At 53.9% G+C, this 18764-nt stretch overlaps 7 protein-coding genes across 7 annotated transcripts; 3 read left to right on the plus strand and 4 right to left on the minus strand.

Annotated features, from left to right (window-relative positions):
* Nucleotides 1-1396: 1396 nt before the first annotated feature.
* On the plus strand, nt 1397-2842 carry J4E92_002185 (uncharacterized protein; the record flags this gene model as incomplete). Its single annotated transcript, XM_051493590.1, has 2 exons — nt 1397-1837; nt 1892-2842. 2 exons carry the CDS (start codon nt 1397-1399, stop codon nt 2840-2842), a joined length of 1392 nt encoding a protein of 463 aa, XP_051356821.1.
* Nucleotides 2843-3418: 576 nt separating this feature from the next.
* On the minus strand, nt 3419-5201 carry J4E92_002186 (uncharacterized protein; the record flags this gene model as incomplete). Its single annotated transcript, XM_051493591.1, has 2 exons — nt 3419-5026; nt 5079-5201. The coding sequence occupies 2 exons, from the start codon at nt 5199-5201 to the stop codon at nt 3419-3421; spliced, it is 1731 nt and encodes a 576-aa protein (XP_051356822.1).
* A 1063-nt stretch (nt 5202-6264) lies between these two features.
* Nucleotides 6265-7724, plus strand: J4E92_002187 (uncharacterized protein; the record flags this gene model as incomplete). The annotated part of the gene is made up of 3 exons (XM_051493592.1): nt 6265-6857; nt 6904-7015; nt 7065-7724. The coding sequence occupies 3 exons, from the start codon at nt 6265-6267 to the stop codon at nt 7722-7724; spliced, it is 1365 nt and encodes a 454-aa protein (XP_051356823.1).
* Nucleotides 7725-8132: 408 nt separating this feature from the next.
* On the minus strand, nt 8133-9353 carry J4E92_002188 (uncharacterized protein; the record flags this gene model as incomplete). The annotated part of the gene is made up of 1 exon (XM_051493593.1): nt 8133-9353. The coding sequence occupies one exon, from the start codon at nt 9351-9353 to the stop codon at nt 8133-8135; it is 1221 nt and encodes a 406-aa protein (XP_051356824.1).
* Nucleotides 9354-9906: 553 nt separating this feature from the next.
* Nucleotides 9907-10935, plus strand: J4E92_002189 (uncharacterized protein; the record flags this gene model as incomplete). Its single annotated transcript, XM_051493594.1, has 1 exon — nt 9907-10935. One exon carries the CDS (start codon nt 9907-9909, stop codon nt 10933-10935), a length of 1029 nt encoding a protein of 342 aa, XP_051356825.1.
* Nucleotides 10936-13362: 2427 nt separating this feature from the next.
* On the minus strand, nt 13363-13858 carry J4E92_002190 (uncharacterized protein; the record flags this gene model as incomplete). The annotated part of the gene is made up of 2 exons (XM_051493595.1): nt 13363-13472; nt 13540-13858. The coding sequence occupies 2 exons, from the start codon at nt 13856-13858 to the stop codon at nt 13363-13365; spliced, it is 429 nt and encodes a 142-aa protein (XP_051356826.1).
* Nucleotides 13859-14902: 1044 nt separating this feature from the next.
* On the minus strand, nt 14903-17689 carry J4E92_002191 (uncharacterized protein; the record flags this gene model as incomplete). Its single annotated transcript, XM_051493596.1, has 4 exons — nt 14903-15324; nt 15374-15796; nt 15845-16955; nt 17006-17689. 4 exons carry the CDS (start codon nt 17687-17689, stop codon nt 14903-14905), a joined length of 2640 nt encoding a protein of 879 aa, XP_051356827.1.
* Between the last annotated feature and the right edge of the window lie 1075 nt (nt 17690-18764).

Consider the following 18764-nt stretch of genomic DNA (forward strand, 5'->3'; position numbering starts at 1 on the left):
GACGAGCTGGCCAGGCGTCGGGATGGCTGGGGATGAAGTGTAAACACCTCGGACGACTTGGGTGCTCCGTGCTGCTAGCGCCGAGCCCAAGATGCGGAAGCGCGTGGTCTGGCACAACAACACGACCTCGGTTTCGGCTATGGCTGAGGATGATAGTGCTCATTCAGCTTCTTCAGTTCCAGCCTGCGATATCTGCATGCTCTTTTCACGAACACTGATGAAGCTGAGCTACACGGCATGCCGAGGGCGCGTTCGCCTGATGCTTTTGGCGGATGGCAGCGCGTCGGAAGCCGCCGCCAGCACTTGTTTGCACCGAGCCAGCTCGAGAGTTGCCCACACGGCTCATTACAGGCTCTGCACCCAGCGACAATCGTGATTTACGTGGGCGATGGCGAGTACAGTCATGCGCAGGGTTGATCGCGGTAGGGGACCCTTACGCTGTCGCTGTCGATCGTGAAGTGATTTCCCTGAGCTCTTATCGCTGACTGATCCTGGTCCCTTCAAAAGCCGACGACATCATCACCATTCCTCGCGTGAGTAATATTCGTATGGAAGGTGCACCGCCGGGGTAAAACATCAAACCGACTCTCAATGATCTACATGTAGCCATGAGTTATCATCTACACGTTAAGATGACATGCGTCGAGGTGCCACAATGTTGAATTAGACACATTGTTTGTACGACCCCAAACTTCTTCGTAAACGCCCTCGCCTCTCATTTCCTACCCCTCACATGGCATCACGTCCTGGCATTCCACCTGGCCTGATCTCGCCCCGCATGGCCTTCTTCGCTCACCGTGGCTTTCTTTTCTTTGTCCTGCTCCAAAGCGTCGTCAAAGCGCTTTCGTTCATTTCATTTCGTCTTTTGCATTGCGAGACAACAACAACAAACAGTCAAGGCACGTGCAAAGACCGTCAGAGGGCTTCAAAATTGGTAAAATCGGGTACTCACGAGGTCAGACCAAACCCGCAACGTGCAAAGCCGCCGAGTGGAGCATGGCCAGCGGGTGACCGCTCGTGTGAACGGTCGTTTCCAAAAGATTTAATTGGCTTCGACTGCCCTCTTCCTTCAGTCTTGCTCAAAAAAATTACGAGTTGATTGGAGACGACTTTTTGAGGTCGCTCTTGCCACGCCGCTGCTGTCTTAGGGTCCACGCCTTCACTCACTCCTCGCAGTCTAGCGTGAGTGCACCTGCCCTGTCATTGTCTCGGAACAGCAACTTCAACTGCCACGCTCTTCCGTCCGCCCACCTTTGGTCCTCCTTTCTGTGGATCAATCGTCGCGTATGTCCCCTCCTGGCGACTTGAGGTCTACATACAGCCGATCGTCAGCGATTGCGAACCTACCAACCCGCGGTATCTGTCTCACAGTATTCACCTTGACCGGACCTTCACAATGGGGAAACGCCTGCGAGTCCCCAACTGTACCCATCTGGACATGGACCGCGTTTTCGGTCAGGAGCAGCACTGCGGCGTCTGCGGGCGCTCGCCATCCATCGGGTTCCTGTACGAGTGCAGACAGGACTGCGAACCTCGTCTTCTCCGCACTCTACTAGCTAGGGATCAGGACAGCATTGAGCCAGTGAAGTCTCCGTTACGCCAGGAGTTGGAAAAGATTGGGTTGGGCGAGAGTATTATTATCACAGCGGAGAGCGGACATTACACCGACAAGCAACTGAACAAGCTCAAGGGCCTGAAGCTTGAGCTCCAGCAGGTCATTTTGGACACGCAACAAGCCGCTCAAGCCAGCGATGTCGTCTCTAGGCTCACCGCTGCCATGGCCAAGGCGCCATATAGCACCGATGGGGCCTTCAACAGTATGCCTGATATGAACGCAGTGAGTAGTTTTCGATGTACCAAAGTCAGCAAACACACCACTAACTAGCCACAGAAGCCCATGGGATGCAACGTAAGAGCCTGCCATACCTGTCGCCCGTACTATCGAGAACGAATGTACATTTCATTCCAAGCGGTACTGAACGCAGAGTTCCCGCCCATAACACGCGAAGACATGGAGGAGCTCCCGATAAAATCAGCACACATCATGCGTACCATCGGCACTCGAGCGCAGCCATTACCGTCCTCCACGACTCTAGGCACCTCCCCATCGACATTGCCCAACTCAAATTCTTTCGCTACATCTGCAGGCTCACCACTTACCGCCTCTTCCAACACTACCGATTCAAGCGAAGCGACGTTCAAGACAACGCAAACTGACGTGGACGAGATCTCAGCTCAGCGCCGCCCCCGCCGACGGTTCTACAAGATGGGTCGTCGGTCGTCCGTGGACATTGCCCGGTCCCTTTCTCGCGGATCCAGTCTCCTCACACCTCAAGGTCTCAAATCCGCCGTCCAGGGTATCTTCCGCCCAAACCGAGAATCCAGCTCCGAAGGCTCTAACATTACTCTTCCACTCCCACGGACTGGCACAGTTCGCGATAACACGGGTTCTCCGCCTGTAGGCGAGTTCGATCTCGGAGCTTTACGTCGCGTTCGGAAGCAGAAAGAGCGCATTGAGATCAAGAACGGAACGTATACGGGTGGCTTCGAAAATGTGACCGCACATGCCACGGCGCCTAGTGACGTAGCATCGGGAAACAACAGTAGTACCGACTCTGAGTTCTCAGTATACTCGTTCACAACTGAGGGAGAAGAGGAAGTCGCAGTGGAAGGAGTTGCCATCACGGAGGAAGCAGCCGAGACACACACACCCGATCTTGTCGCTCTTAACGTCCCTGCTATTCATAAGCTGGAAGCGGTGATCAAGACCGCAGAGGTCGCGACTACCGAGATCGAAGAGGACACGGATATTGGATTACAAAGCATCATGACACAGGTGTGAAGGGGACTGTGGTCTGAATTCTTGGGGATGACATACGGGCGTCCAGTAGAAAAGCGGATCAGGAGATACGGTTTGATGATTTCATGACAACGGAGAAAGATCATGGTTCAAATGAGATTACGGCTCTTAATAAGGGAGGGAGGCGAACGGAGGAGGACATTTGCTCACACGTCTCCTTTGATCACCTCCTCTTCTTGCTCGGATGATGACTAGAGTAGTATTATTATCCGTAATTTAAAGCTTTGCTTCACTTTAATCAATTGAAAGGATGAACACCCTAGAGCCTATATCAGCGCTGGATTTTACTGATGTGCTTGTTTTGTCCCACTGTAGTCTTCAGACGTGTTCAGCGTTTTCCTCGTACGAGGTGGCTAGACACATTTAGTTGAGATTGCAGTCAGTACAGTGCAAGCTGAAAGCGAAATAAGTCCCACATTTCTCATGCTATCAATAGTTATCTTCATCTATGAGGTCCACAGGGTAATCATGATATTCATCTTTTCGTCCCACTCCTATCATACAAGTACATCGTTTACAATGCCATCCCCAGCCAAGCCTCATCATTCTCATAGTTCTCTATTTACGGCCAAGCTTCCACCTAGCGATCCTCGTCTGAATGTCATCCCAGGTGAACTCTTTCCTCTTGAGCCCCTCCTGCTCACCCTCTTGCAGGACAACAGTCGGCGCTCCAGATCCGCCTCCAATGTTCTTGACCTGGCCACCGAAAACATGGCGGGCCACTCTCCTCAGGTCTTTCACAGTAACATCCTCAATCTTCTTGCACATCTCCTTGACGCCGACTTTGCGGCCGTGGACTTGGACTTGCCTGCCCAGGTCTTCTAGCTCCACCATTCTGCTTTCGAGGTTCATGAGGAGCGAGGATCGGAGTTGGTTCTTTGCGCGTTGGACTTCGACGTCGTTGAGGGCGGCATAGCCGGTTTCGTCGCCGATCGATTTGAGTTCGCGGCACATGACTTCGAGCATTTGGGTAACGTGCGAGGGGGCGCATGAGGATGCGATGCCGAAGAGGCCGCTATCAGTGTAGCTGTGGTTGAAGGCCACGCAGGATTCTACCCATCCGTGCTGGTTCAGTACGTTGGTGTAGAGACGCGAGTACATTCCCTTTCCAGGGCCACCTGCACTAAAAGAGCCACCACCTCCGAGCAGTGTTTGTAGGGTCGCGAGGGCGTAGATGTCGGGCGAGGAGATGGGGAGCGCTTCGAAGGCAAGGTGGATGTGCGATAGGCGGGGGAGCATGGGGTTTGCTGGTGGTGGGATCGGCGGTAGTGTGAGGAAGCCGCCAGTGTACTGTGAGGGTAGCGATGTATCTATCGGCGGGAAGTTGAGGTCGAGTGATGTGTTTACGGAGGCATTGGACGTAGCCGATGTGGAGAGGTTCTTGAAGAAAGGTATCTTTGAGAGGAGTTTCGAGGTCTGCGGTGGTGCCCCGGTGGGTGTTGGGTGATCGGCTGTGAACATCTGCTGTTGCGGTGCGCTGTTAGAAGCCGAACTGTTAGACTCGAGACCGATGAGCGATGGGCCGGTGCCCTTCTCCATGTCGCCAAAGTACTCTTCTGTCAGGCGGACAGCTTCGTTGTGGTTGACACCGGCAAAGGCAACGACTATCCGGTCGGGCTTAAAGAACTCTTTTCGGTATGCCTCGACAACGGCGCGGTTGATGAAGGGCAGGCGCTCCTTGGGACACAACAGAGGGTTGCCCAGAGTGTTGTCTTTGAAGGCTGCCATGTGTACCAGCTCCGGCAAGATCAGCTCTGGCTTGCTCCAGATCTCTCCAATCTCGTAATCGGCCGTCTCGAGCTGTTGCTGTACCTCGTCTTCCGTCACCATTGGATCCCGGATCGTCTCGGCAAGGACACCGACGGTGGAGGGAACGGCGGAGTTGAACGTGGCGGACTGGTACATGACCGACTCTCGGCTAGACGCGCATTGGATGTTGCCGCCCAGTGTCTCTACCTTCTCCATCATCTGGTCGCCCGAGGTGGAGCGTGTGGACTTGAAGGCCAGGCGGTCGATGATATGGCTGACTCCGCGCAGTGCATCGTTCTCGTACCGCGAGCCGGCGTCGACGTAGACTCCGATACCCGAGAAGTGGCCCGGCAGGGCTTCGGTGGCGACGCGGATGCCATTGGGGAGAGTGGTGATCTGGTCGAGTTCGGCGGGGTCCTGGACAGCAGTTTAGAATGGCTTCGGCTTGCTACGCGAACTCAGTGCTAACCCTCTCTTCAGCGACGGCCGTGGCCAGGCTCCGTCTGCCTGCGCATGGTGCTGACCGTGTGAGCGACGCCGAAGTCTTGGACAGTCCCCGGGATAGCGGTCGGTACGTGTGCGGTCTTAACATTTCTGGCGTGGGTGAGGGCAGCACCCGTCGCGCGTTCCGAAAAATTCCCCATCTTCGGATGACATGATGTCACGTGCGCGGAGACCCAGTGCAGCGGATCCCTTACACCATGAAGGCGGCCCCACACCGCAACGCTGCGATCAGCGCATGAACTCTATCTAACATGGCCATGTCGGTTTGGATGCGCTGATATATCCGCGGGGAACTATATTTAGTCGGACAAGCGCCGCCGTGATGCAGACACATGGAGCACGAGGGCGGAGGGGTTTCAGACACCATCTGCCATCTGCCATCTTGTCATGGACCTGGACATGGGCATGGGCCTGGCAGCTGTTACCGTCCCGCGTGACGTTCAGCAGTGCGTCTGGTAGCGACGGCCGACAAGAGCTGACTTCATCATGTCGACTCTGGAACCCTGTTACCAGTACTTGCTAGAGGTCCGTCTTCTTGGTAGTCCCGCATCGCCAGTCTAGAGGCGGCCTGCTCCTCTTCTGGTTTGCTTGGCCCGTCCAGGCCGCCCTGGCCTTGTTCGCGCACCATTGCCAGTGTGCATTTGCATTCATCATTTGCCCCAGTGCCGCAGTGTCTCGGACTCTCCCACCCATGCGTGCTCTTGTAAACGGGCAAACTGCGTCGTCTGTCAAACGCTGTCGAAACTCGCGCATTCACATTCCCGCCCACGCCAGCTTCAGGCCTTAATCCTCGCTCTGCGCCGCTGACGGGGGTGATGTTCACCACAACAACAACCCCAGCCCTCCCTACAGTTGCGACTGCCGTCCCCAATTCGCCCTCGCAGCGACCCACGGGCGTCCACAGAGGCATCAGCTTCCTCCGAAACCTGCACCTGCACTCCGGCAGCCAAGCCGACGCTTCACGTGAGGACTCCCGAACCGGGACACGGCCACGCGCCTCAACACACACTCCACCTGCCTCGCCCGCCTTTGCCTCGTCGTCCCACCAACACACGGCCGCCCGTCCAGAGTCACTGTCGAGGAGCCACACGGCCGATACCCACCCCCAGCCTCCCTCCACCGACTCCCCGCCCACTACCCCCAAACCCACCATGACGAGAACCCGTTCCGAGACGGCTCAGCCCCAACTGCAAGTGCGCAACAACACCGGACCCACGCCCACCTCAACACCAGGGCCCGCCACCGCCCAACCGATGGAAGGCGCCACCGAGAGCGCGGGCGCCGTCAAGCACCTCCCCTCGATTCGTTTCATCCCGCATCAGGACCCCCGAGCCGGCAGACCTTCGCTCATATTCCCCACCATCAATCGCACCCTGCCCGACGAGAGCGCGATTCTGCGCGTAGGAAGATACTCGGAGCGCGACAACCTCCCTGAGGTCCAGACCAATGCCCCGTCGGCTGCTGCCATCGGCTTCAAGTCCAAGGTGGTCAGTAGGAAGCACTGCGAGCTGTGGTGCAAGGACGGCAGCTGGTATATCAAAGACGTAAAGAGCTCCTCAGGCACCTTCCTGAACCACATCCGTCTAAGTCAGCCGAACGTCGAGTCAAAGCCCTTCCGCATAAAGGATGGCGACATCATCCAGTTGGGCATCGATTTCCGTGGCGGCGAGGAGATGATCTTCAGATGTGTCAAGATTCGCGTCGAGTGCAACCGCGGCTGGCAGCAGGGACTAAACACCTTCAAGTAAGTTGAGTTGTCTGCGCTGGAAGCCGACCACTAACCCGCACAGCAAACAAACCCATCAACGACTACGCGCACTTGCCAAGAACAAGAAGGAGGTCACGGGAGATAATGCTTCCACACACACGTCTGAATGTGCGATTTGTTTGATGTCCATAGCCGTACGTACTCCCATAGTATCGAGACCTAACCGTACTAATCAGTGCACAGCCATGTCAGTCCCTGTTTGTAGCACCCTGCTCCCACGTCTGGCACTACAAGTGTATCCGTCCTATTCTCAATGGACCTACATGGCCCAACTTCCTCTGCCCAAACTGCAGGGCGGTCGCAGATCTCGAAGAGGATGTAGAAGATTTGGGCGAGTTCGAGGATTGGGAGGGTGACGAGGAGGTGGTCAACGGAGCCACGGCTCCTCATGCCAGCGCGGAGCAAAGCGACCGTCACGTCACTCCCCGTGCCTCTGTCGCCCAGATCAATGGCACAGATTCAGACGGTGGTGTTGATCTGACGGATCTACACCATCAGATCACAAACATCGAGAACCAGACTGTACTAGAAACGCCCGATCGCCGCCTCACGCCACCAACATCGTCAGTCACACAGCCAGTGTCCATCAACGTCAACGGTGCGAATGAGTACGTGGGACTATCGCCTCTGTATCCTGCCGGCAGCAATGGCCTAAGCCCTGATCGCGTACAGGATGGTCCCATGACCCCCAGGAACGACGCTGGCCCCTTCGTGCTGGATGGCAGTGCGGGAAGAACAGCCGGCAGCCGCATGCGCGAGACTTCTCCGCCGTCTGACTCCGACAGCAGTGGAGCGCGAAGTAACAGCGGAGCACCGACTCTACCTCCGGTGCGATTTGACTAGCCGATCCGCAAATTGAGCGTGTTGCATCTTTCAACTTCTTTCTCGTGGAATCCTCTCCTTTCGGGCTCAGTTGCATATTTCCGGGCGTTATGGCGTGTACAAAGCGATTGTTATGATCTCCATGTAGGTCTGGGTGGGGGGGATCATGTTGCAATGTGTTATAGTTCAAGAGTAAGCAAGACATACAGGAGGGCGGAAGAACGGTAGCTAATGTATTGTAACAAAGTCAACCACATCTTCGCGCTTGCAGCTTTCTTTCCGTGACGGACACATTCGTTTGGCCATTGTGCTTCTGGGGTATCTACGCTATGGAAACTCGTAAAGACCAAAACAAACATTAGTTCGTGGCTGACCCTCTCGTCATCTCGTCGTACTCCATCTCTTCATTCAGATCGAGTCGCTGGATTTTCACTCGCAAAACGACTCACACTCAAACATGCCTCCCATAGCCCTCCCCTCGTGACTCGCCCTCCACTCCTCCAACAACACCATAACCTCCTGCCTCGTGTCCTCAATGATCCCGTCCATCTTGATATCGTTCTTATCATATCCAAACGGATCCTCCAACTGCACGCCGATACCCTCAATGCCATAGAGCGTAAACGCAATGATGGCCACAATGGGCACACTCCACCACCTGTAATCATCGACAATAGCAAATGGCAGCACACATGCATACAACGCTAGGACCTGCTTCTGGTGGATCAGGTGCGCGACAGGAATGGGCGTGCTGTGAATAGTCTCCATTGTGCCGTAAGCAGAAACGAGAGTATTTAGCTGAACAGTCATCTGCGAGGAAAGAGGCGCATGGAACCAGCCTCTGTCATGGCCGCGGCGAATGTAGCCTTCCAGTAGGATCGTGAGTTGTAAGGGCAGACCGAGACCTTGATCCTCGTAGCCCATCAAGCCTTCCGGAAGGAGCGACACGTATTCGTCCTTCTTCATAGGCGTTGTGCCATCGCCATTTTCGAGAGTGGCAGCCGATCCGCCGAGAAGTGGGGTTGTGCTCGTGCTATCGTTTGCAAGAATGGGCGGATAGAACGGGCCGAAACTACCAGTGCGGTCGATGTAGCTGGGGCGTCTGGAGACAGGGCGGGAGCGGTTTGGGTAGACGCTTGGTTGAGGAGGCAAGGTAGCCAGACTCGCAGGTGGGATGTTGAACTCCGCGCGGAGGTTGTGTTTGATCGAGTACAAGACGGCTACTAGGACTCGGACTATGTTCTCTGTATCTCTTCGTTCTTCTTCCGTAGCATGGCCATCTTTGTCGCGGGAGTTTACCAGACAGATCCGGGCGAGGTTGCGGACGCAGGTTCCGATTGTGGTGAGGCAGTTGCGGCCGGTCCAGAAACGGTCGTAGCCGGTGCTATTGCGGAAGACTAGCATCAGACCGACTACTATGGAGAGCGAAGGTATGATGGTCGCGGGAATGGATATGCTGTCCACATAGCGGGTATCGATGTATACGATCAGGACGGTGAAGAGCGAGTGAAGGAGCACGGGTATGAGGATGATGTCGTGTACGGCGCCCTTTGAGAAGCGGAGGACGAGAGGGAGACGACGGGGTTTACGGCGGAAAGCGTGAGCGAGAGGGTAGGTTGGCCGGCGCGTGGGGATCTCTGGGGTTGACATGATTGCGGAGGTGGGAGGTGAGAGCGAAAGCGATGGTGTTCAACGCGACCAGGCGGTGTATAAGAAGCTGGAGAGTGCCCGCTCTCGTATCTTCTCCCCGCGATAGATGAGGCGGTATGAGTGGGGACGGTATGGGGAAGACGACGAGGTGGCAGGGATCCGCGCCGTGGGCCGAGTCGAAGCTTTCTATACGAAACCCAAATGGCATAGAACGAAGTCCATGACGACTAGCCCTCGCCATGGGATTTTGCGACCATGGCTCACGAGACCTCACGCGATCGGTGATGCGAAGGCAGTGGTTGAGCTTCTCAGGGTCCATCTCTCATCACATGTGAATGAAGATGGACGGGTCGTCGCCAAACGTGGGCTCCACGTGCGGGCCGATGACGCGATAAGCAACTTCCCGAGCAAACCTCGGTCAACACGCGGGTGGTGTCATGTTTTCTCTACGCGCGGAATCACCAACACCATGCAGGCTCGATAGCACCGACACTCCTTTCTGCTCGCCTCCAAGACTCCCCTGAGCGTCTACCCTAATACTCACTTTCTCAACATGGAGGACTCGCATCCGGACTCCACTACCATCCCTTCCTCCACCAGCGCAAACCAGCCCACTCCACAACCCGATGCGAAACCTACACCCACACCACCGGCACGATTTACGACGATACAAAAATTGCGCTTCCTCCTCCTGAGATACCTCGCCGGAACCGCTGGCACCGCAGACCGCACGCTCGTCCGCCTCTCCAAACTCCTCTCCACACCCAGCGGCACCGACGTCCTCCTCTGCACAACCTCGTACACCCTAACCCTCATCCACGCCGTCCTCTCCCGCGTTCTCGAACGCCGGCTCGCATCAATCGCCACAGAAATAGCCGAGAAAGCAGAGGGTGTCCTACTCCCCGGCGAAACCCTCATAGCCTCCCTCCCTGCGCCCACGAGCACAAAAGTCATCGCACAAGTAGTCGGGAGTTCAAAAGCGATTGCAGCTGTCATATCTGATTTCCGTATCTTCGTACGATTATGGGGTGTGTTGGGATTGTATACGTGGGCGCGGGATACATATCAAGACCGGTTACCCGAAGATGCGAGTAGGAAAGAGAAGATACTGAGGGGATTGACGTGGACGGCCATCATGTCCTGTGTCGGTTTCCAGGTCTTGGAGAACGGCGCGTATCTGAGCTCAAAAGGTGCGTTGACGACGGCGAGTTGGACAGGCGATGTGGGTAAAGCACGGGAGAATGCGTGGTGGTTGTGGAGTTCAAGGTTTTGGGCTGCGTATGTGGGTGTTGAGCTTGTGCGTTTGGGGGTTCAGCAGTATTACGCTTCGCCCTCTGATACGATAGCGGTGAGCTCGGGTGATGGGGAGAAGGAGGATAAGATCCAGAGGGAAGAGCGGATCAAGGCTAGGAAATTGGAAAACTGGCTGTGGTGGAAGGATCTGGCGTCTAATCTGGCATATGCGCCCATGACTGTTCACTGGTCGTTAGAGCAGGGCTTGTTGAGTGATTGGGGTGTTGGTGCTTGTGGTATGGTTGCTGGTGGGGCACTGTTGGCTGACGCGTGGAGGAAGACTGCGTGAGAACATGGTAGGCTCCATCAAGTGGGATAGCACCGCAGCGTATTCCTCAAACTCACACATCTTCCTATCATGAATCGTTGTTCTGACAATGGCAGCGAGCGTAGTTCTGGGCAGTCAATTCACTTCAAGCGCAGTTGGGTTAAAAGTTTCGATTGTTCTAGCTACGCTTCTGTCTCGTGTTGAACAGACAGTCAGACGTACAAAAACGAATCTACAAAGAGCGGGTGAGATACATCTGAAAAGAAGAAGGAATGGTAATGACTGTCCAAGTTTCCACGCCGTTGCCAGCTCCGTCTACGCCTCATTCATCGCTCACTCTCCCTGTCGGACAAATGCCATGGTCTAGCAAGTGATGTTGTAACTCACTTTGCCAGTAAGAGGCCTGCATGGATTGCCGCCGTTCAATTTCTCGTACGAAGTAACGTCACCAGTGCAACCGGGTCCAGAAAAGGTGTTCACTAGACAACCGTCGTTAGCGTCAAATTCGCAAGTCTCAGATGGCTGAGAATCGCAGACTTACCACGGCAGCTGGGAAGGCGCGTGTAATCAACGATGATGCTACCCGCGAGCGCGAAAGGCAGGTCCATGCATGGTTGGGTGTCGTCTTTTCCTTCATATCGGCGGGTATATTGTTCTTCGCCCTGGCACATTCTGTTGTTGCCCCAGGTGGTGAAGCTAGCTGATCGTTCGACAGCCATGGCGGTACTCATAAGAGCGAAAGCGGACAAGGTGGTAAGGGCGGTGGAGAAATGCATCTTGAGGTTTGAGACTGAAAGGTCTTGATGGATTGAAAGAGTTTTGATGTAGTGAAGATGGAAGTGTGAGAAGATGCGTTGTGATAGTTTGACTCTGTTCCTTCATAGACTTTATACCTCATCGCGCTTCTATAGTATTCATCTTCAGATATGATGTTGCCTTCACTGATCGGACGTAAGATGTTGTTGGTTTCATGCCCTTTTGCCTGCTACGGTCACTTCGTCAGATGTGGGTGATCATCTTGCTAGCTGCTGTTGCGACGACATGGTATCAAGTGGGACTTAAGAGGGAACTATAGACCTCATGATGTTGGCGATGAGGTGTCATGGTGCACGTCAAGCTGATATTATGTTGTTGGCTGGGCGGTTACACAGTCATGGCCTCGCGACCCTTGACGCAGTAAGCGCGCGTATCCAATAGCTTGATTTGAGCAAGGTTTAATACGGAGTGATATAGCTCGATATGATCATGCGCTTCGCATAGCCTTCCCTCCTCTGGACGTGCGCAGTGGACGAATGCTGCTTTCGGACAGCTTGGAACTGTTGTCGGTGAAGGCATCGAAGATGAACACCGTTATTACTAACGACATTACTGAAATAGACACACAAGCTTCTCTCTACTCTGATTCAGAATCGTGTTCCGATGACGACTCGCCACTGGGACTCTCAGTCCTGCTTCTCTTCGCAGAGCGTGGTTCGTGAGAATCTGTTCTACAGCCCTTAGCATCACCATACCCCTTGCAACAACTCCAGACGAAACCTTCAGGATACTCCTCACGCATTTCTTCGGTATCGATCTCTCCGTGGCAGTCTTCATCATGATCGGTCCAAAAGTCCTCATCGTTGTAACTTTCCAACTCTCCTTGTAAAGACATGAGCAAGAGGTTATACATCGTAAAGCTCGGAGACTTCTTACCTGGATGCCATACACATTTTTCTTTCTTCAGTATATCAAACTCTTTTGCACACTGCTCGCAAACATCGTAGCGTCGACCGCGCTTCTGAGCCCTTGGCAGCTTGAAAGCGGAATTCTCTGCGAGCGGTCCATCAAGAAGTGACACGGCTGACCGCTCTGCTTCTTCTTCCTTCACAAAAAGCTTATCGTGTGCTAGCTTGAAAGCTTCTGGCGACTCGTTGCATATTTCGAGCAGGACAGTTTGCAAGCGCTTGTGAGTCGACGTCTTGACGACTTCTTCTAACTCTTGTCGCGCAGGATCTTCTGCACCGGTGACGCGTGACATGACGTTTAACGAAGGCGATGATGGACGAGATGAGATGGCCCAGTAAATTGCTACGCGTTCTGGCAGAAGGTTCGCGATAGGAAGATTGCGGATTGAGCGGCTCACTAGTACAAACACGAGATAGCGTGCCTTCCGGACGCGCTACCACGTGAAAGCACGCCACATTTCGATCTGAAGTTGAAGTTGCACTGATCACGATCTGAGAAGAAGCCTGAAGATGCATTCAATCGTTTCAAAAAAGGTATATACATGAACGAAAGCCTCCACCATGTCCGACACTGGTATGCGGGTGAAAAGTTCTTCGGGACGCAACATCGATCCCTCGTTACAACTCGCCGATGCACTGCATTCTGGGACCGTGCAAACCGTTCACCCTCAGATGCCGCCAACGACCCTCTGATGATCTTCACGATCAATCCCTTACAACAAGTTTACCATCCGGAGCAAGCAACAAACGCGTTGCCACTGGCACCAGTGTGTGTAATTTCTCCCGCACGCTGTCCAGCAGTGTTGAAGATGACACGATCAGCACCTGGAGAGCCTAAACACCTCAGTCAGCAAGCATACTCTAGTCGACCTCGTTGATCATCAACACGTATTTGACTTACCACCAGTGTAAGCACCCGAAGTCCTCAGTGGGAACTCCTCATACGGGCCCGAAACCAAGAAGTCAAAGCCCTCGTAGTTGTTATACCGATGCGGGTAGGTCGAGCTACCAGCTTCATCTCCGGCCTGGTAGAGCTTGTAACCCGCGCTGCGTGCAGCAGAGACTTGGGATGAAGTATAGCATGTTGAGCCGCACTTAACGTAGCAAGATTGTCTGGACTCGACAGCAGCAATCTCAACGGGTGCCTCTTCGGAGACCGAAGTGGGGAGAGCGAGGGCAATGGGCGCGATGAAGAGGAGGATGTTGGTGAGGAACTTCATGTTGGCGGCTGGGAGAGAATGAGACGACGAGCGAGTGTCAAGTCGGGAGTTGTGTAACGAAGGATCGGCGGGGCTGGTAGACCTGTCTTCCAAACAAAGGGTGCTACATAGTAGCTTTATACAGTCTTACTACCTGCCACCCCAGTGTAGTCTAATGGTAGTCCAGCGGTCGCCTCCGAACCATCTCAACCCTAAAGTGGAAGATCATACTCGAAAGCAGTTAAACCCGGACGCAGAGGACCTTAGCACCTTTCCGGAAGGAACAATTGCTCCGCGAGGCCATGCAACGGAGGCTCTCTCAAGCTGGGGTAGAGGAACCTATCACAGACTACTCCTCCAAGCGTGGCACCTACAACACCATACTAAGCGCAGACCCTCGGTCCTTTCATACATCCACCACCCTCTCACGTTACCCCCTCCCATTCGCTCGACAACAACATCACGCATGGATTCCCGCTACCAAGACAACCGGAGCATCAACATCCCCAGCACCATCCCATGCACCCAGGACATGCGACTTCCGCCGATCAGGAAGGTACGGACAACGATTCGCCGGTTATCTCCCGGAACTAAGATGATGTGTTTCAAGCTGCTTATCGCCGGAGATCTGGCGGTGGTGCACATGTGCGTGTTCGATAGGCTGAGTGCGGTTAGGGATCGACAGGGAAACGCGGCAACTAGCGCTGGATTTGGAAGGTGGGCCTGGGCATTGGGTGTAGGAGGCATGTAGACTAGGAGATCGACCTCCACGACGGTAAGTGCGGATGGTAGTAGAAGCGAACGCAGCGATGCCGGCGGCTAGGGAGAGGTGTCGATTACTGAGCGAAAAGTGCCGGATGCGGTCTTGACCGTTGTTCGGTACTAATGATAAGCAGCTCGCCCAACATGCACTCACTGACCGAGCGCGAAGATGGGTAGAACATAATACAATCTTCGCAATAGAGAGAACACGATAACAATATCATTGTTGTACACTGTAAGCCTGCCTTCTGCGGCTATGTAAAGTATGTGCTGAGATCCAAACAAGCTGGCAATGTGCATAGCCTAAGCAATATAAGCATACAGTCCGTCATCTTCTCTTTCTAGGAATTCCTTCTCGATCAAGCGATCAATGTTTCTCTTGATACCGCTGACCTCCAATGTTCCTCTGTTCCTCGTTGCCGAGATAGTCTCGCTGACCAATTCCGCGTGGCTGATTCTCTTCCTCGCCTTGAGAATCCTGACAATGGCAGCTTGCGTCTCGTAGTTGCGGTCAGCAGCAACACGCTCGTGGGTCTCCTTGTTCTCGGCTGCTGTTTCCTTGAGCTGGACGGTGTTGACCTTGATACGGTACTTGGGGTCTGTGAATGACGCGTTGAGTGTGAAGGTGTCGGTTTCGTTGATCTCTCGGCCCTTGGGGTGCTTCGTCAATGGCCTGACTTTTGCGCAGGCTAGGGACTGTAAAGTGCGATTAAGCTCAGCCGGCGCTATCAGATGTCAGTGATGCGGATATAGTAGATCTAGCACGCAACTTACGTAGTCCAGTGGCTTGCTTGAGGTACTCGTAGTCAATGTGCTCATCATCCGCTCGGCCGTTGAAGAGCAAAAGAACGATAGCCTGGAAGGACGACACCACCAACTCCTTGAGTCCCTTAGGAAACCTGGCTTTGATCTGGCAATGGGCGAGCGCGTGCTTGAACTCCAGCTTGCGACCAGAATGCTTGACCTTATAGTGTGCTTCAAATTTGTTGATCGCAGACTGGATCTGCGGAGGTAGAATGACAGGAACAGTGGGATATGTAGGCCAAGCTGACGCAGAAAGGACGTTGACGTTGAGGTCCAGGCTGAGCTTTTCGTTGCGTTCCTCACTAATATTCTTGTACGAACTCATCTCTTCTCGTGAAAGTTCGATGTCGCGGAACATCTGCTCGAGATTGGCGGTGAAGCCGGCACCACATTCTGCAGTACGTTAGTATCTCATCAAGTCGCAAATAGGTACACACTTACCAATCTTCAGCCTCGACAGCATGCTCCTCTCAGCGTCTGCACTCGCACTTCGGCCCATCAACAATCGTCTGGCCAGATCTTTCTTGTAGAACGCTTCAAACACAGCCTTGCCGTGCAAGAAGCGGAACAAGTCGAGAACCTGATCGAGCTGATTATTGACTTCTGTATCTTCATCGAAAACACCTTCTTCGTTATCTTCTTCAACTTCTACAGCAGCAGGCTTGTCTGATTTGCGGCTGAGCTGTGCTGGTATCGCTTTTGCGCCTCCCCTCAGCAGCATGTCCACGTATTTGGCGATCATCTCGCCAGTCTTTGAGTTGTCCGTGCCCCAGCTTGCACTCGTCTTCTTTGTCTTGTTCATGAACTTGTCAAAAGATTCACGCAAACCATGACCTAACTCCTCATCTCGGTGGAAAGACGCTTTCCACAATGTGTCTAACTGGCGCTTCAATGTGAGCAGTTGTATCACCATGTTATCCTGCTCCTTATCGTTAAAAACAATAGCTGTGCCTTCGTCCTCGATCCACTTTGTAAACCCTGGCCGTAGCTTTGAGCCAAGTTTCCTCCGTTCGAGTAATGTGTACAGTAGCTCAAGATCTTCAATGGCGTTGGTTTCGAGGAGATCCGCAAGCTCGTCTTGATTGGTCAGTCTCTCCTCCTTCTTCGATATCAAGTGGTCCTCGAATAATGTGAGGAGCTCTCGTTTGGTGGTGTTTGGGAGGCTGAACATGTCGACCCTCTTCATCTCGCGATCCATGAGTGCTTTCGAACTGCGGACGTATTCGGGTAGTGACTTTTCTGAACTCTCTGTGTTTGCCCACTTTGCAACGTATTCCTGACTGATCTCCATCAAGCGCGGCTCAAAGGAGCGTGTGTAGACCTGCATGTCGTGGAACATGTTGACCGTCTTGGAGAACATCTCGCTGTCCAGGTCACCGCCCGTCCGGTCATTAGCGACAAGATCGCAGGCACCGTCGACAATGCGCGGGTTCAATTTGGAGTGTTCGAAGATGAGGGAGCGGAAGAGGCTGATCGAGATTTCGCGGAGGGACTCGTGTCGTGGGAGTAGATAGGCGCGGTCGAGATAGCAAAAGATCCAGTCAAGGTATTTCTTCAGTTTGTCAGTATGACAGCGTGCGCACGTAAATGGGTATTACTGACCATTTGGCTGTTCCACACTACCCACGCCTGCAAAGTTGCCCGCAGTACGTCAATGTTTGGCCTTCCCAGACTCTCTTTGACCTTCGCCTTCAGACTTCCACCAACGTAGTCCTTGCATTTCGCAATCAAACGTTCCTTGATGTCCTTCGCCATATTTTGGCGACATACATTCTCTACACCTCTGTATAGTTCTTCCAGACTAAAGTCCACATCACCCTGCCGAAAGATGGTGTCCAGAGCCTTCTCGATCTTCGCCCATGTTTGGTCCAGGAAGACCCTGGGGTCCACCTTCCTCGTGGGCTTGAAGTTCTTGACCACCAATCGCTTGGGACCATTGTTGGCGTGCATGTTGGGCGCTGCTTTGCGCATACCATTCCGTTGCCCGTTGGCTTTGGCAGGGCTGTTGTCGGGGCTGGATGTAATGTCTACCACATCGGCATTGCTCGATAGTCCCGCCTTCTTGCTGGGGAAGTGATACATCTCGGCTGTGCTCATCTTGGTAATCGGCGCTGGGGGTGTGGCGATCTCGGTGGTGGGGATCGGAGAGCTGTCTCGTCGTGTGCGCTTGCTAGTGGGTGATAGCGGCGCTGCGGAGGCGAGCTTTGGCTTGGATTGTGTGGTAAAGAGCTCTTTGATCGTCTTGCCCGAGTGCTTCCGTTTCAGTGCACCTGGATTGGCTGACATTGGGCGGACGTGGGGAGGTCCCGGAAGCTGATGATTGCGGAGCTGTTGCTGTTAAAGCCGCGGCGATGGCAGTGACGCGCTTGATCCATGCCCCTTTCGGGTACACTAATGACGATATCGATAACGACAGAAATCCGAGGGTGCATGGGCAAACTAACCTCTTACATCTCATCTCGTATGTGCACATGAGAAGATTTCATTCTTTTGTCCGACCATGCTTTGACGCGGCTGTTGAGGCTCTGGGTGCGACAGCATGGTTGATGATGTACTGTGCATCGTGCCGCAGATCTGTCATCAGCCATTGACACCCGCCGCATGCATGCCGCTCACATTGCCATGTCATCGTTTCCATCCTTCTCGACAAGCTCGCATTTCGGGCCAGTGAGCAACATTATGTTGAAAATGCTTGCAAATAGAGGGTGTGTGGAAGCCCAAGGTTGTTACATCTTGCCTACTTCCAGCGCCTACATCACGACCACTGACAGACGTCTGGCTCAGTCTACTTCCCTCTATCGGGTCCTCATCCTCCGTTTACAAGATATGATTGCGAGATCACCCAACGTCCGCGCCGTCGCCGCTGCTGGCCCTCTATCTCGCCAATGCTACCCAACATCTTTGCGGCGTAATTAGCTGCCATCGGGTTCTTTCTATTATCGGACATCTGTTCCTTCTCTAACTTCTCTAGCGCCTACCCGATTGATGTAGATAGCGGCTAAAGTATTCCAGGCTGACACCATAAAAAGGGAGTTGGGGCTGAAACCTTGCGGTCAGCCTTTGCACATGTTTTGGCCGCCCCTTCGTCGTACACTCGCCGGTTCCTTCGCTTCAGTCATATCTTTTATCGTTATCATCACGCCCGCCCTTTCTTTTACGTTTGCACGGCCAAACAAACAACATAGATCTCGTTCGTCAGCTACAGTGCACGCGTATTAATTTGCCAGCAATGCGACGAGTTGCGGTCACCCCACGCGACGATTGTGGGGTATCTACCCGTGGGCTTCTCCAGACGGCTACCGTTTGTGGAGACGCGCCGGGGCTTCTCTATGTGCGCACGCGAGCCTTGACCAGCAGGAAG

Source organism: Alternaria infectoria (genome assembly GCF_024043175.1).
Source record: "Alternaria infectoria strain BMP 0036 chromosome Unknown scaffold_2, whole genome shotgun sequence".
NCBI classification, from domain to species: Eukaryota; Fungi; Ascomycota; class Dothideomycetes; order Pleosporales; family Pleosporaceae; genus Alternaria; species Alternaria infectoria.